The following is a 21517-nucleotide window of genomic DNA, read 5'->3' as shown; positions in this document are numbered from 1 at the left end:
GCCATGACAAAGTGACAGTGCAAAGACACTGGGAGTTGTGCATGAAGTATGGGCTACAATGTTCCAACAAGTGGTATGAGTGCCAACCCTTGGCAGTAGAAGAGAATGATCATGTGAAACTCACATGGGATATGTTAATATACACAGATAAGAAGCTGCAATATAACTGACCAGATAGCACTCCCTTATGGAGGGAGTCCAAAGAATGACCTTTCATCAACATTGCTATACCTGCAGACCAGAATATTGAGGAAGACAGAGAGTGAGAAAGTCAGGAAGTACCAAGGCCTAGCATTGGAAATGAAATGCATCCATGAAAACTCAAAAGTGAGTGTGGTACCTATTGTGATCAGTGCACTTGGGATCATGTCAAAGAAAGCAATATTCTGGCATGAAAAGCTGCAAATACTAAACTTCATAGGAAGTACTCAGTTGGCAGCAATAAGTAGAACAGCATATGTATTGAAGAAAGTGTTGCATCTCTAAGCTGCAGAATGGAGCTGAGATGTAACAGATAACTCAGGAGAAGTTATGATGATGATGATGAACACTGGTCTTCTAGTCTAATTAAGTATAAAATCTTGAAAATTCTCTAAGATTCAACATCTACTATCACTATATGATAAAGAGTAGGAAGAAAGTGCCTAAAATTCTTGATATGGTAATACCTGTGGAGCAATACAAGGTTGAAAAGCATATATCAACTATGTGGTTACTGAAAATGGATGTATAACCAGTAGTGATGGAATGTCTTAAAAAAACAAAGTGCCAACTAGACACCATAAACCATATTTACACCATTTTTATCAATTTCACTGCTATAATAATTATGTTAATTTGTGTAGGCACAAAGTCAATTTTACTGGGGAGTGTTTTAATTAAATAACAAATTATTACAAATAATTTAGTACATCTTAGAAACAAAAGGCAAAACTGATAAGCACAATTTGTTTGCAAGGGAAAAGAAAAAGCCAATACAGAACTTACAATATACTATTAAGCAAATTAAGGTTATGCATATCATCCTTTGCACTATATCCATAACTATTAACAAATATATTTTTTTGCTGCTTAACATCAGTTTTGCAATGCTAGCATAAATAGTGTGATTTTTTGCAAATTTCCATTTTATTGGACAAACTGCTTTATACAAATAACCATTCATTCTTGAATTGATACTTGTTGTCAACTAGGGAAACTGAATTGAACGTTATATGCCTTGTCTAGAAGGATAACACAGTTAAGCTTTAACCTCAAAGTTATCATACTTTCCATGCCAGTTATTTTGAGTAGGCAGACGAACCACCACTAAAAGTAATAATTATAATGTAACTTACATTCGAGGGTTTCTAACGCACTGAGCATTGCCTGTGCAAAACTATCAGCATCTTCTTTGCTTGTGAAGTTAAGCCCATAGACTAATCGACTGTCTCGCCATTGGTGGAACGTTTGTGTTGCTCTGTTGTATTTAAGTCCTTTTAAAATTGCACAATTAATAACAACCTGAAAGAAATAGGAAAAGAAAATTGAAACATATAATTGAGATCTTCCACCTCATGTATACCAAACACATGCTCACTGGGTAGACAAGGTAGGCAATACTTACTCATAAACTACAAATATTAATTACTGAAAAGCAAATGATTTCCTATTCATTACAAAAATGCATACTTGATGTTTGAAATTTAATCAATAATTCAGTAAATGGCTAATATTTTGATATTACACAGTCACTATCTTCCTGTACCTTTTGACCTCATATGTAGATGAAATACCAAAATATATTGAACATTGAGCCATAAAGGCAAAATAATTCTCCATGTTATACATTTTTGTTCCATCTCATACTGATCACTAGAGCATGAGAAGTGTGTGCATGTGGTGTACATTCACCTATGGCGATTGTGTGAACTTTCAGAAACATTTTATTTTGTGAAAACATAAGATTGTATTAATAAATATATATTCTACATAAAAATACACTTGTATGCATTCACTATGTTGTATATGCATGCTTACATATGTTGGTATTCAGAAGCCATTTAACATTTTTTTAAATGCAAGATGGACTCAGTAGTGGTGATGCCATGAAAAAAGCACCCAGTAACCCAGTACACACTATAAATTGGTTGGCTTTAACTGCACCAAACTGACATTGAAGCATGATGCAGTCCTCTGGCTTGTCAGATTCTGCCAATCTATCCAATCCATGCCAGCATGGAGAACAGACATTAAATGATGATGTGTGTATATATATATATATATATATATATATATATATATATATATATATTTATATATAAGTAAAAAATTTGCTGTCAAAAACGTGGATTAAAAATCATTATGCAAACATACAAATGTGTGCGTATAACACACACACATATATACATCTCTTTTCTCACCATACATATGCCAAAGATAACAGGGTTACACAATTTTTAATGAAACAAGGTCGCATAAGTAACCATAAGGTCAGAATAAGGATGTGGGCAATCAACCCTTGTAATAACAATAAAGTTAGCTATGAAATACACACAGTATGAAAAAAAAAAAAAAAAACTAAAAAAAACTTTCTCCCATTTAGATGAAAAGGAAGGAGGGAGGGGAGGAGGATATTTGTAAATAACTGTGAGAATGAAGAAATAATTTTATAAATCAGTGGGTGGGAAATAGCTATGATAATACACAAGTGTTTTTAACTATTTCCCTCAATGATGGAATCTATACCAAAATACCATCTTGGTTGTTTCAGAAATTTTCAGTTATTAATATTCCAAAAACACGGAGTTATGCTAATGAATTATTCTAATAAATTTTAGAATCTTGTTGCATCAATAGATGTAGTATCAGTAGAAGTCCTTTTCAAAAATATTGCCACAAAATCTGGCTTGGTTAGATTTTGAAGTATATAAAGTTTGGTGTGTTTCACTATCCTGAATTCAAATCCTGTCAGGTAAAGTCAACTTTGCCTTTAAATACTTTGGACTCAATAGACCTTAAATCAATCTAATAGGCTTCTTTCTTTTCTTCACTTGTTGCAGTGAAATATATACATCCACTGGGTGGAGAATCGTGTATTTATTCATTCTTTTATAATTGTTCAGACTGAGCTATGATCTCATCATAAAATAGATTTTGTTTTCATTATGCTGAGAAGGAAAAGGGGAAAGCAGTACATACAGCCTTATTTGGCCTTTGATGACTTGGGGATTGGTAGTAACCTGGAGAAGTTAGTACAGTTAATGAGTCTGGTGTTGCTGAACAGTAAGGAGCGGTAGGAGAAGGCAGTACCTTGGAAACTGTATACAAGGAAAACATGTAGAAGAGACCATTGTGAGATGATTAGCTTTATGACAGATCAAAGGTTGTAGAGTGTTATCCTCTAGGACAGCCAGCCTTCCTTCACTATACTTAACATCTTAAGTGTGCACCTTTTCACATATATAAGCATTACTACATAGGGCATATTAAGTTTGGTTTTAAAATGGAAAACAAATCTCTATGCAGTCTTGTCTTTGAGAAGATTTTATTTAAATGTAAGAACAGGCATTGAGTATTCCCCATCAGTTTTACTTGTACAGACCTATGGCATAACAATAACCAATTAAATAATGGAAAGAATGTACAAGTCTTGTTTGACAGCTATACCAGATGTCACTTTGACATGAAACAATGTAGCAGTTGGCAACATGAAATCAGTCTTGCTGAACAGTTTGGTCAATGATTGTTCTAGAATTTGTTGACTTGCAATATGTACTAACTAGTTTGATGTTAAGAAGCAAATCTTAAATTGGTGGATATTTACAGTCAGGAGATATTGAACATGAAGAGTTTTGCTTTTAGAGTATATATGGCCAGAGAGGGGAAATTTCATGAAGTCTCTAGTTGGAAGTTGAATTCTCTGCATTTAGGTACCTAAATTTTCTATTTCTGCAAAGCAACCTCTACAAGAAATTGCTCCAGTTTGTTTCATCTGAACATACTGACCCTACAACAATTTTACTCAGGTAGTTACAAGATTTAAGGTTGAGAGCATGGATGACGGACTGCTTCACATGTAGCTTAGAGTTCTTTGTATGAAACTTGTAGAACCAATTGAACCTGTAATTCCTCAAGTGAAATATGTAATGAGAAAGCAGACATTTTCTATGTCAGTGTGTGTCAAAGCAATCAATTTACCACTTCAGTATTGTAGTTCTCAGTAAGAGCTCATGTGGCCTTTCCAACAACATGAACAGCCAAGATAAAATCAGCACTATGGTAGTTATAAATAATAACATGAAACTATGGAACAAGCAAAGCATATAAGCAGTAAGCCAAATATTTAGTTGTTTCTTTTGTCATTAACTGATCATGCTAAAGAAAAATAATTTGACATGCTTCTTGTAAAATGCTTTGCAAGTGACCACCAAAAATAGACAAGTCTATTGGAATATTGACCAAAATGTAGTGAAACAACAATAGACAGACAAAAGTTTGCAAATTATACCTCAGGGTTGTTAAAGACAAATTAATTGCTGTCTGGTTGCTTATTATATATTCAAATGTCCATTATCGATAATGAAATGAAAAATTAGCTCATTATACTAAGAAAAGAGTTACAATATTTTATTAAAATCATTTGAAATATTTTGGTGGACACCCCACCACCTCTGCACAATTCACACCTGTTAGAAATACAATTAGATTAATATAGAATCCTTCATTAAATATTTCTATAATAATGGTGAAAATATATGAGTCAAAGATTGTCATAGGTTAAGTAAAATAGAATTGTATGGGCTATTTAATAAAATAGGTAGCTTCTATTAACTACAAGCTCTTAATTTAAGACAAAAGAAAAAATGACAACATCCTTAGAACATCAAATGGAGCATCTCTCTATTTCTTACACATACACACACTCAAAAAGAGGTAAGTGGAAGGTTTCAGTATGGTCATTACAAATTAAACTAACAATTCATATAATAGTCATCAGATGGGATAACAAGAGATTAATTTCATTTAACATTTAATTGTTACATGCAAATAACATAACTGAAGAGGAGTTCCAATGTTTATACAATTCTTGGATAGAATAACAACAAAGTGTCTACTATATATCAAGTTAGTATTAACATATTTAATGCAGTCAGCATAAAAAATCTAATTAGAAATACTTATGTGGTGAGGAAAATGCAACATTAGATCAATAATCAATGTTATTTTAATCATTTTGGCAAATATATTAGAGCTGATTTGGTATTATTAGACCTCAGCCAAGTATAGACTTCACTGGAGTCTGAGTAATTAACATCAGTGATATATTTAGTTTTCTTAATATGTTAATTTTTCATGCCTACTTATGTACACTATTGTACATCTATTTAGTGATCCTTTTATCACAGCCTAAAGTGCTTTGCTGAAAAGGTCTAACAAGATTGAAAAATGTTTAGTGTTAATATAATCGTATGTTACATTAATAGTTGTACGTAACATTGATAAACTTTACAAACAAGCCTTATTGAGGTTGACAAATCTACAATCAGATGCCCTTCTTGTCACCAAGTAAGGATTTTCTATTTTACTGATCTTAACACACTGACACTAACAAAACTGCTGGACCACAGGATATGCAGTTTCAGGGAGATATAAACATATCTTCCTCATCATTAAAATGGTGTTGAAGACACAAAAATATGCACATGCATTTACACATGCAATGGGTTTTCATACAGTTTTCACATACCAATTTTACTAACAAAGCAGTCATCCCAAGGCTGCAGTAGGAGACACATGCCTAAGATAACACAGAATGGGATGAGACCATAAACCATGTTGCAGCCATAGTTACACCATATATATGTGGATGGATATGCATATAATTTTACTTAATAAAAACTGATGTGTATGTGCTGTGGAAATACTAATCAAATTTTACACAATGATTAAACCAAATACAATATATATATGTCTTAATAACAGTTTAACTAAACTCCACTTAACAATCCTTCATGGTTGAGTAGGATGTGCTCAAGCCTCTGATGAAATAGATGTGTTGTGACCTATGTGCTTACAAAACTAAGTCATGAAGATATTGAAAATATCTGTAACCCCTACCAAATGTGTTGAGTACTACCTTCTTTCACATGTTCACTTGTGTGTGTGTGTGTGTGTGTGTGTGTGTGTGTGTGTGTGTGTGTGTGTGTGTGTGTGTGTGTGTGTGTGTGTGTGTGTGTGTGTTTATTTATTTATTTATTTATTCCAAGATTGTAAAAATCATGTAGCAATAATCTTAAACTGACTTTGGTAGGAATAAAAAATTTTCAAACCGCAGTCAATTGTCTCTTTATTAATGTATTAATTTTATAAAGAAGGCAATTGAGATTACTGTCACAAATGAAAAGATAAAAAATGGTAGAATGATAGAAATTTAAAACCTTAACTCCTTAACCATTTCAACTTTCAACTAAATCCTCCTACATAACTGAACACACAGTTGGAGTTGAAGGTTTATTCATTAGCCACTAGTCAAATATAGTGATAATAGCAGTAGGGATGGAGTGGATGATCACTGTAGTGATTATGTAAAATTGACGATTATTAAGAAGTACAACGCAGGAGAGTGCCAATTCCAAAGTGAAATCAACTTCAGATGAGAAGTTTAATATATTAAAAAAAAAAAACATTTGATGTAAGGCCAAACAAAATAGAGGTCACATTTTACTGCTGTAATGGAACAGTCATATGACAAAAGAGTTAGGATGTACTGATGAGTATAAAACATAGTAATATTGGTGAATTTAGTAGTAGAGAGCTGATGATGATGCAAGTGGTAAAACAGTAAATAGTTAAAGGTTGAATAGTTGGCACTAGTTATTAGCTACAATATATAATGACGACCTTTTTGGTTGAACATAATGTTAAGTTAAATTTGAAAGACATAATCCTTCAAAATAGATAGAAGTCAGTTTTTAAAAAAATCTATTTTGAGGGAGTTAAAAATTTTGATCTCTATTTAAACGTTTCATCTGTTCATATAAATAATGAACAGCTTTAAAATGTCAGAAAGACTGCTGCTATAAAATAAACTTATTTCATAGCAATACTGCTATAAAATAACAAACTACAGTTTAATTTAAATCAATGAATAGTGATTGTTGTAATTGATTCTGGGAGGTCATTAAGTAGAAATCACAGGGTAACAAGTATTTGGTGTAGAATTTGAATAGATCAGAGGTGTTTGCAGGATGTTCGATAATTATAATAAGAATATATACAAGATCAATAGCACCACTAAGTACAGTATAATACTATTTGTATTAATGTTTGTATGGAGGAATTAATACAGCAACACAGAGAATAGGGAGCTAGACTACATATTTAACCCTTTAGCATTCAGATTACACTGTTAAATGTAATGCATATATATTCACATTGTTTTGAATTAATAATGCATTATCTTGTAGCTTCAAGATTTTGATGATGTGACTGTTTATTTTTAGAATCACTTTGTAAGATAGGTGTGAGAGACTGGATGTGATCAGTGTGAACATAAAATAAGTAGAATACTTAGGCTGGATATGGCTGATTTAAATGCATAGTACAATGTGCATAGTCAAGTTCAAATATATCCAGGAATTATAACATAAGCATTATACTATGTAATTCAGCAAATGTATGATTAAAATGTTTTTGACAATTACTTTGATCATTAGAGATGAAACATTAAAATATTTATATCTACATGATATTTTGCTAGGCTTCATCTTTAATTGTCATCAAAGATTCCTATCTTTAATCCAGTCTGGCACCATGTACATACCTCAAAACACTTGATGTCAGTTGGAGCTCAAACAAATTAAAGCACAATGTAGATGCAGATATTAAAAAAAATTACATTTTAAAATATAAAATAGTAAAAAAAAATTATAATCTTAATTATACCTTAAAGTAACAATCTGAGGGAAAAAAATCCTTCAAAGAGGTGTGTTAAACATCCAATTCACTGGTACTTCAGTTGGATACCATATAAATATTGGTATAATTCAATTATAAAGATAAGTTAAATATAGAAATATTCAATTGACAATCCAATAATCTATTTATATTACAATATTACATTAAATACTATGAATATAATATATAGCATAACATAATATTATATAACATAAATAATTATAAAAACCATAAAAGGCCAACAAATTGTTTCGACTTATATATATTTTTTCTGATATACATAATCACAGTTCCATTATATATATATATAGTCACTTCAGGGTCTTGGCTTTAGAAAAAGATGAAATTCCGTGTGAAAGGACGGCTGGATTGTAAAAATTTTATTGTTGTATGTTATGATGACAAGCGACTACCTTGGACATGTAAGGGTTTCAATTGGTATGTGTTTGAAATGTAATGAAGTAAATTTTGATGATTGTTGATTGCACTTACTTGATTGTATCATCCGTTACAATGTTTTTGTTGTTTTTTAATTGTAATTGATGTATGATTGAATAGTTAACGCTCACGCTCATAACACAGACATTTGAATTAATTTTTACAATTCAGCCATCCTTTCACATGGAATTTCGTCTTTTTCTAAAGCCAAGACCCTGAAGTGACTATATATATAATGGAACTGTGATTATGTATATCAGAAAAAATATATAAAAATCGAAACAATTTGTTGGCCTTTTATGGTTTTTATAATTATTTATGTTATATGATATTATGTTATGTAATATATATTACATTCATAGTATTTAATGTAATATTGTAATATAAATAAATTATTGGATTGTCAAATGAATATCTCTAATTTAATTATAATTTAGGGAAAATTAAAAACATTAAATTAAAATAATTCAGGAAGAGGTTTCCATGCAGTTTCTATTTATCAAATTCACTCACAAGGCATTGGTCAGTCTGAAGGTGTCTCCATCCAACCCAAGATAGCATAGAAAATAATGGGTAGCAAATAAATGAATGAATGGGCGTGTACGTGTTTATTTGAATATTTACTTTCTGTATGTCTTCACTTGACAGCACTTCAGTGACAATGTTGGGTTTATATAGGCCAGTGGAACAAAAGTGTCTTGCATGAAAAACAGGTTAGGGTTGGTGACAGGTAGTGCATCCAGCTGGCTTATTCAAGTGATGCCAGCAGGAAAAAATTAAATGTAATGATAATGATGAATGATTTTGAGTTCAACCAACTGTTGACTTCTTGTTAGGCTCATTGACATGTTTATGTAAATTTTATAATTTTTATTTAAAAATTCATTATCTGACAAGGAGATTTTGTTGTATTACTAGCTGAGTTGCAGCAATGCTGGGGCACTACCTTCAAGTGTATTACTTGATTATACATATTTCAGTTTTGTACTTGGCTAAATTACCTTTTGACGTAAAGACTTCCAGCTCAATGCAACATTTAGATTGGTGAAAAGGTGTAGGTAGAAACGCTATAAGATGTACCCAGTGCAAGCTATGGACACGTGAGAGGTGCAGCAATATGAAAGGCAGGTTAACTAGGAAGTTAGTTTTTGTATGTGGCAGATGTTCAGGTACAATAAACACTGAAAATGCGCAGAAAACAACCTCTGTCACATTCCAGGGAGAAAAACTAGATGTAGTTGACAGCTTCCGCTATCTGGGTGACCAAGTTAGTAGTGGGGGAGGGTGTGCTGAAAGTGTAGCTGCTAGAATAAAAATAGCCTGGGCAAAGTTCAGAGAGCTCTTACCTCTGCTGGCGACAAAGGGCCTCTCACTCAGAGTAAAAAGCAGACTGTATGACGCATGTGTACGAACAGCCATGCTACATGGCAGTGAAACATGGGTCGTGACTGCTGAGGACATGCGTAAGCTCACAAGGAATGAAGCCAGTATGCTCCAATGGATGAGTAATGTCAGTGTGCACACCCGACAGAGTGTAAGTATCTTGAGAGAAAAGTTGAACCTAAGAAGCATCAGTTGTGGGGTGCAAGAGAGATGATTGCGCTGGTATGGACATGTGGCGAGAATGGATGAGGATAGCTGTGTGAAAAAGTGTCACACCCTAGCGGTTGAGGGAACCCGTGGAAGAGGCAGGCCCAGGAAGACCTGGGATGAGGTGGTGAAGCATGACCTCCGAACATTAGGCCTCACTGAGGCAATGACTTGTGATTGAGACCTTTGGAAATATGCTATGCGTGAGAAGACCTGGCAAGCCAAGTGAGACCAAAATCCAAGGCCTCTGCCAGGGATGTAGTCAGCCCACTTACATGTAACATTCCTTCATTGGACACTAAACTCCGCTTGCGAAGACCTGTTGAGGCAAGTGAAATCAAAATCAAACTAAATTTGTGGACTGGTACCCATGCCAACGTCTCTTTCATTGAACACTAAACTCGGCTTGCGAAGACCTGTTGGGGCAAGTGAAAGCGAAATAGTGATGGCACCTGTACCAGTGGAGCACTAAGAGCACCGTCGGAGCGTGATCGTTGCCAGAGCATCAGCTGTCTGGCTTCCGTGCAGGTGGCATGTAAATAGCACCATTTGAGTGTGATCGTTACCAACGTTGCCTTCCTGGCACTTGTATCAGTGGCATGTGAAAAGACATTCGAGCTAGATCGTTGCCAGTGCCGCTGAACTGGCTCCTGTGCAGGTGGCACGTAAAATACACCATTTCAAGCTTGGCTGTTGCCAGTACCGCCTGACTGACCCTCATGCCAGTGGCACGTAAAAGCACCCACTACACTCTCGGAGTGGTTGGCGTTAGGAAGGGCATCCAGCTGTAGAAACTCTGCCAAATTAGATTGGAGCCTGGTGTAGCCACCTGGTCCACCAGTCCTCAGTCAAATTGTCCAACCCATGCTAGCATGGAAAGCAGATGTTAAACAATGATGATGATGATGACATAAACTAATGAAAAAATCTTCAAGTGGTCATTTGAACGGCAAGAAATTGATACTAACCTACTGTTTTCAAAATAGCTAAATATACAAGACAGACTAATATTGAATATACTATGACAGAAAAGACGAGATGGTTGTAACTAGAAGACCAGTCAAATGACATACTTAGTACACAAATATTTATAGCTTGTACAAATGCATTCAGAGAACTACAGTGGCTATGAATTTCTCTGAAATGGCTTTAAAGCATCTGTAAATGGAAGTTTCTTACAAAGTCTACCATATACTACCACCAAACACCCACATTTACAAATAATCCAGAAAAATAAACAAATTTACAGCAGGATAACAACAACATTGACAGCAAAATCATCATCATCATTTTGACATCCACTTTTCCATGTTTGCATGGGTCAGATGGACTAAATTGAGGCAGATTATTCTATGGCTAAGTGCCCTTCTTATTGCTAACCCTCACCTGTTTCCAAGTAAGGTGATATTTGTTCATGGCTAGATATGTTTTTGAAGAATATTGGAAATGAATGATACTGTTTGTATGACAGTAACACCATTTACAACTCTCGTGTGATGTCAAGAGGAGACACCAACAATTGTGCGCACGTGCAAACACACACACGACGGACTTCTTTCAGTTTCTGTCTACCAAACCCACAAGGTTTTGGTCAGCCCGAGGCTATAGTTGAAGACACTTGCCCAAGATGTTCTGCAGTGAATCTGAAACCATGAAGTTGAGAAGCAAACTTCTTATCCACACAGCCATGCCTGCACCAATAACAACATAGATTAAAAACAAAAAAATACCTTTGTTATCTCCTTTGCAAATGTCACAGGTTCACATAAAGTGCATTTAAAAATGAATGCTTTGCACACAAACGTGAGAAAAAACAAAAAAAAAAACCCCTAAAAACATCTGCAATACAACACTAAAATATTAAGAATACCTTTTTGACACCAAAAGATTTTATCATCATGACATTCAGGTAGCACCTCAGGAAACATTGCTGCTACCAAAACATTGAGTTTTTGAAATTATATAGGACAGGACAGGCTCTTTTAAACCAGAAGTGGTCTTATGACAGAAATACCATCAGCCTCACCAAGTGTCCCACTAGGTTATACACTCCTACTGGAGCACTAACGCTTGCACATACAGTATCATTGAGAGAGAGACTTCAATGTACTTAATACCTCCAGGTTTTCAAATAATACTAATCACAAAAGAACAAACTCCCTCTACATTCTAAACAATCCACACTGACATACACACCTCAATGAGGCAACTGCAGTAACTTTTCCGTAGATATCTCCTGAGCCACACACCTACTGACTACACCCACTTGGCACACCAATCCCCATACCATCTATTTATCATCATAATACACTTATACAAACTTTTTTAAAAAGTACAATGGAATGTGATCTATCAAAAAATAGAAATCAAGGTTTTTCAAAATTCAATAACATCATATCATCAACATAAACACTGCATTAGGTACATTCAACAAGAAAACTAGCAAACAGAGTCCAACATAAACCACAAAACTAACTGTAAAACACTGTACGAGGTGGTATCAAAAAGTTTCTGGACTAATTCTGTAGTGCACCAACAGATGGCAGCACACAGTTGCATGCAGTGAGAGCTAGCAGTGATTTTCACAAGGCAGTGTGCTGAGTAACATTGCTGTTTACTTGACAAGTAATGAAATTTGTGTTTTTGTGATCATGTGCATGCTGTAATCTGCGCAGGAACAAAGAGCTAATGTGAAATTTTGCGTTAAACTTGAAAAGTCTGTTACATAGACCTTGAGCATACTTTGGCTAGCTTACGGCAATGAGGCAATGGGTCATATGCAATGTTTCAAGTGGCATGGGTGCTTCAAAAGCAGAAGAACATCTCTGGAAGATAATGAGCGATCGGGAAGACCTGTTACAAGCATCGTCCCCAGAAATGTGATATTCTGCATCCAGAATTTGTCCCTCAGGGCCAGACTGTCAAATGAGAGTTCTACTGTGATGTTTTTAAGCATTTGAGGGAGGACATTCAGTGAGAGTGACTGGGTCTGTGGAGTGCAAAGAATTGGACTCTTCACTGAGCTCTCCTCACTTGTGAGTTCCTCACCAAAAACATGGTATCATGGTACTGCTTCTATACCTGCCCTATTCACCAGATCTAGCACCTAAAGACTTCTACCTCTTCCTCAAGATGAAAATACAGTTCAAAGGTCACCGTTTTAACATTATTGTCACGATCCAGAGTGAATCACAAAAGGTCCTCAACTCACTTACAGAAAACGACTTCCAGGTCAGATTCCAAAGGTGGCAGGAACATTAGGACTGGTGTATTGCTGTGCAAGGTGACTATTTCAAAGGAGATGATATTAAAACTTAGGTAAATAAGTTATTTTTTATTAAACATAACTAGTCCTGGAACCTTTTAATACCATCTCATATAGAGAATTAGTAGCATCGACAATAATGCTCACACTCTACCTATGTCACGATAAAACCCCCAATATATGCACAACACCAAACAAACACCACAACAAAGGAGACAATATCACAGAAAATGACACACTTAATATCTGGATTACAAAATATCTATCACTCTCTTTTGTACACCCTTCCTACTCTTGCAAATCCCAATACTGATCCAGCCCTCAACCACTACAATGATTTACAAATCAAAAAATGAAAATATATGATGGTTTCAACAACAAAAACCACCAGGATGTATGGTTTTAACTACATCAATGTTTTCAACTATATTCCCTACTATTCACTGAAAAATTCTCAACATTTTCAAGAAGCAACACAAAACCTGTCAGGTTACCAAGCCTATGTAGTATACAAAACACTTTCAGAAACTTCAAATTTTTAGATGGATTAACTCAGGGACCTGTCTTCTTACCCTCATTATATGACCTTCTGACACATCCACAAAATACTACACTCACATCCTCCTACCATTTTCTAGACACTACTGCACAACAACTACATTTATTCATTTGGTAATGCACACCATATACAAAACCTAATTTTACCCATTTTCTGTTTGTAAATGTGTGGTCATTGTTTGAGCTAACTGATGTGTAATGAAGAGTTTAAAATCACTATAATAACATTACATTTTTCTATGATAGTCATAATAGATGAAACATTTATATTATATTTCAAAAGTGTGCCTGTAAGATTGTATTGCTTGAGGTTGCATATTATCTGACTAATACATTGAAACAATTCAGAAGTAAAATGTAATACTGAAATGGTAAGATCAAAAGAATGAAATGTACTTAGTTTCTGCAGATATACTTCTGAAAATCTTATTTCAATAACCCACTAATACAACTAATAACACTGCAACAGTAATAATTTTGTTACTATATATTGTTTAACCCTTTAGCATTTAATGTGATCCTATCCAACCCAAATATTCTACCTGTTTTATGTTCAAACCAGCCAGATATGACCACTTGCACCCACCTTACAATATTCTAAAAATAAACAATCATACCATTGAGATCTCAAGGCTACAAGATAATGCAGGATTAATTCAAAATAATGTGAATAAATAAGCATTACATTTGACAGCATAATCTGAATGCTAAAGGGTTAAATTTTTCTGAGTTCATATTTTTCATAATATATTTTGCCTGGAACAACATAGATCTTTGTGCTTTTCCCTCCAATACATAGTTCCAAAAATTTGTGCAATAATTGTTCATATTTTATAAATTATAATTTTTTTTTAGGAAATATTTTAGCTTAGAATTAATTCACTGATATGTTATTTTATCATTGATTTTCAATAGAAATTTTAAACCGATATACATATTTTCTAATTTATGAAGTCGTTAAATTTTAAGTAAATAGTTTTTCTTAAGAGCAAAAAAGTCAACAAGTGTAGACATGTGATTTAAGTTCACAACTCCAAGATTCCAGGTTTAATCCCACAGCATTATGCCTTGGCAAGTGTCCTTTACTATAAATACAGAAGTGTTCCACATATTTAATAGGGTGAGTTGAAAAAGTAACTGAGATTTATCCACACAATTAGTAGGGAAGGAAAAAGAAAACACTCGCTCTGGGGATATCTAAACTCTATAAGCAGGCAACTGTGACAACATGTATAAAACAGATTAATTAAAATTTAGGGAAACAGAGAAAAATGATGCAGTATGGGAATAAATCTGGCCTATAAATGTGCTATTTGGTTGACAAATTGTACACTATATCTTCTCTGTGTACACACACACACACACACACATACACACATGCATGTGTGCTATTTCCTTTCTGCCCTTTTTTTTTCCTCAACCCCCACAATGGCCTTAGCTTGAGACCTAGCTATCTGCATGTCCCACCACTCAAAAATGAATCTCCTTTTATCATTCCTGCTGTATCTCAATCCTTGGTTCTTACAATGATTACATTTCTAAAACCTTTAGAGCTGCTACTGCCTGGAATTTTTGCTGCTCATATTTTCCCTGAATATCAACCAACATGATTGCACCAATCCAGGATATCAGTAAGTTGAAAGGACACTACTACTCCAGCTATCCAACAGAAAGAGATCATGGCTGAGAAAGAGATGTGAGAGAGGTGGGGAGAGTGTCAAATGCCATTAAAATGTTTAACAAACATAAGAGCTGCTTATAAGTATAGTCTGTCTGGAGATTTTATAAATATATCTTAAAACCAATATAAAAGTGGATCCCACTATACACACAGAACAAGGAAGAAAAAGAATCTGATGTGGTTTAAGCTGGGACAGGAAAAAAAAAAAAAGAAAAAGAAAAAATGGAAAAAATTCTCAAGTCAGCTTTTAGTTGGATTAGTTATGTTTGAAACAAAAGAATGAGTAATTAGAATCCACTAAATGTTACAGAGAAAACCAAAATATCTACACAGATAGATAGCTAAGCCTAGTAAATTAGGAGTTGCAACCAATATAATCTAAGATTATATTTGTAATCATACACATGCACACAAATACTTAAAAAAGAAACAAAAAAGTTAAAATTGAATTGACCTAGTGAGTAGATTTTTTTTACAGCATTTGAAGTCAAGTGAAAATAGTAAAGAAAATTGACCAAATAAGAGAGAGAGAGAGAGAGAGAGAGAGAGAGTGAGTTATGTGTATCATCACAAATTTTAAAATATATAAAGTGCAGCTAAAAATCTCAAAGAGTCCTGGTACAATCAGACTAAGAGCTAAAATACCTCAGATCTCCTCAGTATTGAGCATGCTCCCAATGCAATAGATTACAACTACATTAGAGAACAATTGACATTTATTTAACCCTTTAGTATTCAGATTCCTCTGTCAGATGTAATACTTATTTATTTATATTGCTTTGAATTAATCATACTTTTATCTTGTAGCTTTGAAAATTTGATGATGTTTTAATGTTTAGAATGACATTGTAGGGTAGGTGTGAGGGGCCTAATCTGGTCAGTTTGAACATAAAACAGGATATTTAGGCCTGATATGGTTGGTTTGAATGCTAAAGGGATAAGAATTAAAAAAATCTAGGTTTTACTGATGGGAAAAACAGCAAAATATTTTATTCAATAATCAATCACAAATAAATATAAAGAATATTTTTATGTGATGGGTATAATTTAAAACAATATTGAAATAGACTGTCAAAGAATTTATAACAAAGTAAAGGAACTAGGTACCCAAGTTAACAAATAAAATAAATATCTGATAAGAATTTAAGTGTGCTAAATGAATACAGTATACTATGCTCCTATGTTTCCTCAGGGTAATGATTTGTTTGTCATTAGTTTAGAATTTTCATTTAAACTAACTTGATTTGTATAACATTAAAATGGTGATAGCAAACGTGTGTAGTAAATCCAATAAAATTTCATGATAGAAGGAAAAAAAAAAAAAAAGCAAATAAAAACAATAATGTAACAGCATAGTTAATCAGGTAGATTAGCTGGTTCAGAATTTTGCAAGTTTCAATTACTAATGTTTGAAACATTTCAGTTAATGTTTGGCAGCATATAGGTGCAGGCATGAGAATGTGGTTAACAAAAACGTGTTTGTGTCTCCTTGCGTGATTGTTGTAAATTGTGTCCATTTCCAACATTCTGTGAAAATGTATTTGGCCATAGGAAAATATTACCTTCCTTGGAAATAGGTGAGGGTTGGCAACAAGAAGGGCATAAAACATGCCTCAATAAACTCAATAAATATCCAACTATTGCAAGCAAGGAAAAATGAACATTAAAACATTGGCCCATGAAAAAGAACTATTTCAAATCACCAAGCTGAAATATAAGAAAACACTTGACAAACTAGTACCCAACTCAGACTGATGCTAGTACTACCTATTAAAGAGTACAGAAATCAGATTGAAATATCCCAAATGAGAATGGTATATAGCATTCATTTAAGTAACCTGCGCCTCCAGTTGTGGAGGCGCAATGGCCCAGTGGTTGGGGCAGCGGACTCGCAGTCATAGGATCGCGGTTTCGATTCCCAGACCAGGCATTGTGAGTGTTTATTGAGCGAAAACACCTAAAAGCTCCACGAGGCTCCGGCAGGGGATGGTGGCAAACCCTGCTGTACTCTTTCACCACAACTTTCTCTCACTCTTACTTCCTGTTTCGGTTGTGCCTGTAATTCAAAGGGTCAGCCTTGTCACACTGTGTCATGCTGAATATCCCCAAGAACTACATTAAGGGTACACGTGTATGTGGAGTGCTCAGCCACTTGCACGTTAATTTCATGAGCAGGCTGTTCCATTGATCGGATCACTGGAACCCTCGACGTCGTAAGCAACGAAGTGCCAACAACAATAAGTAAACTGAAACAAACAGTGAGAACACAACATAATGATTGTAGCAAAGCTTGAACTTATGACCATATAATCAAAGGTTTACTACCCCTGTTCAACACACCTTTAAACTTTTAGTAATCAGATTACTTTGATGAATGTAATGCTTATATATTCACACTGTTTCAAATTAATCATACAATATCTCATAACTTTGAGATTTCAATGATGTGATTATTTTTTAGAAAGGTGTTGTAAGGTAAGTGTGAGAGGTCAGATCTGGCCAGTTTGAACATAAAACAAGAAGAATATTTGAGTCAGATATGGCTGAATTAAATGCTTAAAGTGTTGGTCCATCAAGAGTCACAACAGAGATGCTCAAAATATCCAGTAATGTAGGATACAGGATAATCACACACATAGTTAATCAGTTCATACAGGAAAGTGTAATACCCAGTGACTGGTGAAGCAGCATTTTTGTTAGCTGCTACAAGGGTAAAGGTGAGGTTTTAAATAGAAACAATTATAGAGACATCAAACTCCTGGACCAGGTGATGAGAATTATGGAAAAGTTATAGCCCAACTAATTAGGAGCAGACAAAATGCAGTTTGGCTACATCCAGGGAAGAAGCACTACTGACACTATTTTCATAGATAACTAAAAGAGAAGGATTTAGCTAAGAATAAACCATTAAACTTGGCATTCATTGATCTAGAGAAAGCCTTCAATAGAGTACCCTGCTGTATGATATGGTGGGCTCTGAGGAGGCTAGGGATAGACGAGTGACTGGTCAAAATTGTTCAGGCCATGTACAGAGACACTGTTAGTAGGGTGAGAATTAACCACGAGCACAGCAAAGAATTTAGTGTACAGGCAGGTGTTTATCAAGGCTCAGTCCTCAGTGTCCTCCAGGCCATAACAGGAATTCAAGACCAGAAGCCCCTGGGAACTAACATATGCTGATGATCTTGCCCTCATAGCTGATTCCATATCAGAGCTAGAAGAGAAATTCCAGATGTGGAAGCAAAATCTGGTATCTAAAGGTCTTAAGGTTAACTTAGCAAATACTAAAGTCTCAGTTAGCAAGAAAACAGACAGGACCCTACCCCTTTCAGGAAGGTGGCCCTATTCAATTTGTAGGAAAGGTGTAGACAGAAACTCCTTACAGTGTAGCTAGTGTAAGATATAGATACACAAGAGGTGCAGTGGATTAATAGGAAGGTTATCAGAGAAGGTAGTGTTTGTATGTGGAAGATGCACAGGATCCATGAAACCTATAGAAACTCAGGAAATTGATTCTCTCAAATGTCCTGGTGGCTCATTAGAGGTAGTAGATAATTTGTTACCTAAGGGACCAAATTAGTAGTGGGGGAGGATGCACAGAGAGTGTGATAGCTTGAATAAGAATAGGATGGAGGAAATTCAGAGAGTTGTTACCTATGTTGGCTATGAAAGGTTTCTCTCTTTGAGTGAAAGGAAGCTTGTATGATGCATGTACATGGACAGCAATTCTATATGGTAGTGAGATGTTGGCTCTGAATGTAGACATGTGTAGGTTAGAGCAGATTAGAGAGGATTGGCCTACAAGAGACCTGTACAGTTGCCACATAAAAGCACCTGTGCTGTGCCATGTAAAAGCACCCAGAACACTGTAAAGTGGTTGGTGTTAGGATGGGTATCCAGCCATACAAACCATGCCAAATCAGACTGGGGCCTGGCGCAGCTCCCCAACATGCCAGTTTTGGTCAAACTGTCCAGCATGGACAACAGATGTTAAATGATGATCACGATAGACATGTATACGAATTGTTAGAACAAATATTTTAGAGGTGAATGCACTTGATACCAATAACTCAGCAGTAGCTGTAGGAGTAGGTAAAAAATACTTCACTAAAAAATATTAATCTTTCATTTCTACTGATGCTACTTAGTCCAAGGCTAGCCTTGCCAGGTAGACCTGTGATCAAAAGCATTCTAACTATAATCACCACATCTGTATTTTCTTTATCAGGTAGAAGAAGACTATATCATTAAATGTATTCCTTTTTTTTTTTTTAGACAGTAGAGTGTAACGCAAAGGAAATTTTTTTTGCTATTTCTAGATCTCTTTTTTGCTCCAAATAAATTTCAAATCACATTCAGGTGATAAATTTAGCCATATATTTGATGGACAGAAAAACTATGTTAGATTGATGTGTAATTACTGATACAAAGAATGCTAAACAAGACATAGAGGTAAGCTAGTTAAAAATTTGATGAGGTGGAACAGACTTCTTGGATAAAATGAGACGTAAATGAAGAACAGATGTGTAGTTAATCTTCTTATCTTAAATTAAGAAACAGTAGTTCCTATAGACTTTACAGAACCTCATACATTGAGAAATAAATATATAGCTGAGTGATATTAGAACAGTAAATGTTTAGTTGCAATTATTGAAGATTAATAGACAGGTTACATGAGGAGGGAAGTCATTTTGAGGAGATGCAGGGTAAAATACAAAGGATCTTAGTGTTGAGACAATGAAAGAGAGTACCAGGTAAACTAGGCAGGTACAGTCATTGGGTTTAAGTTGAAGTGGTATGGAGTTTAAGGGATACATTGGACAAGATATTTGCATCATCATCATCATCATCATCGTTTAACGTCCGCTTTCCATGCTAGCATGGGTTGGACGATTTGACTGAGGACTGGTGAAACCGGATGGCAACACCAGGCTCCAGTCTGATTTGGCAGAGTTTCTACAGCTGGATGCCCTTCCTAACGCCAACCACTCAGAGAGTGTAGTGGGTGCTTTTACGTGTCACCCGCACGAAAACGGCCACGCTCGAAATGGTGTCTTTTATGTGCCACCCGCACAAGCCAGTCCAGGGGCACTGGCAACGATTTCGCTCGAAAATCCTACAGGAGCCAGTCAGGCGGTACTGGCAACGGCCACGCTCAAAATGGTGCATCTCATGTGCCACCCGCACAAGAACCAGTCCAGGGGCACTGGCAACGATCTTACTTGGCTTGCCGGGTCTTCTCACGCACAGCACATTTCCAAAGGTCTCGGTCAGTAGTCATCGCCTCGGTGAGGCCCAATGTACGAAGGTCTTGCCTCACCACCTCAGCCCAGGTCTTCCTGGGCCTACCTCTTCCACGGGTTCCCTCAACTGTTAGGGTGTGGCACTTTTTCACGCAGCTATCCTCCTCCATTCTCACCACATGTCCATACCAGCGCAATCGTCTCTCTTGTACGCCACAACTGATGCTTCTAATGTTCAGCTTTTCTCTCAAGATACTTACACTCTGACGGGTATTCACATTGACATTACACATAAGAAAAAAAAACCACAGGTCATAGATGGAATGTCTTTCATCAAAGGTTTTCTTCAATTTGGGTTCACATAAAGCTAAACAATACAAAAGATCTGCAAGTAGCACTTTCTCATATTTTCCTTCTGTAGATGTGAACGTTCCAGTCTGACAACAATAACTATGGAACAGTATTTTGTTGTTCGTTTGCTGATGTTAGGGATATTTGTTTATTACCAATGTATTTTTCTTTTAATTTTAGAGAGAGAGGGAGAGAATGTGGATACTTACTGCTGGACAATTTTTGCCTGCTACTGAAGATATATTTTTGTCTTTTTTAACATCATCATCATTGTCGTTGCTTAACATCCGTTTTCCATGCTGAATGGTTTGGACAGTTCAACTGAGGGCTGGCAAGCCAGAAGGCTGCACCAGATTTCAATCTGATCTGGCAAAGTTTCCACAGCTGGATGCCCTTCCTAACACCAACCACTCTCAATGTGTAGTGCTTTTTATGTGCCACCGGCACAAGAGC

At 35.3% G+C, this 21517-nt stretch overlaps 1 protein-coding gene across 4 annotated transcripts in view; it reads right to left on the bottom strand.

The window, feature by feature from the left end:
• The window catches only part of LOC106873169 (uncharacterized), a 204373-nt gene that overhangs the window by 124576 nt on the left and 58280 nt on the right, over window positions 1-21517 (bottom strand). For all 4 annotated transcript variants that reach the window (XM_089359896.1, XM_089359894.1, XM_089359895.1 and 1 more), the window contains exon 3: window positions 1338-1503. In XM_089359896.1, the coding sequence (XP_089216022.1) occupies window positions 1338-1503 (166 nt within the window). The remainder of the gene's footprint in view (window positions 1-1337; window positions 1504-21517) is intronic.

Source organism: Octopus bimaculoides, chromosome 11, assembly GCF_046866305.1.
Source record: "Octopus bimaculoides isolate indiv1 chromosome 11, ASM4686630v1, whole genome shotgun sequence".
Classification (NCBI taxonomy): Eukaryota; Metazoa; Mollusca; class Cephalopoda; order Octopoda; family Octopodidae; genus Octopus; species Octopus bimaculoides.
This window is presented reverse-complemented; position numbering and strand designations above follow the sequence as displayed.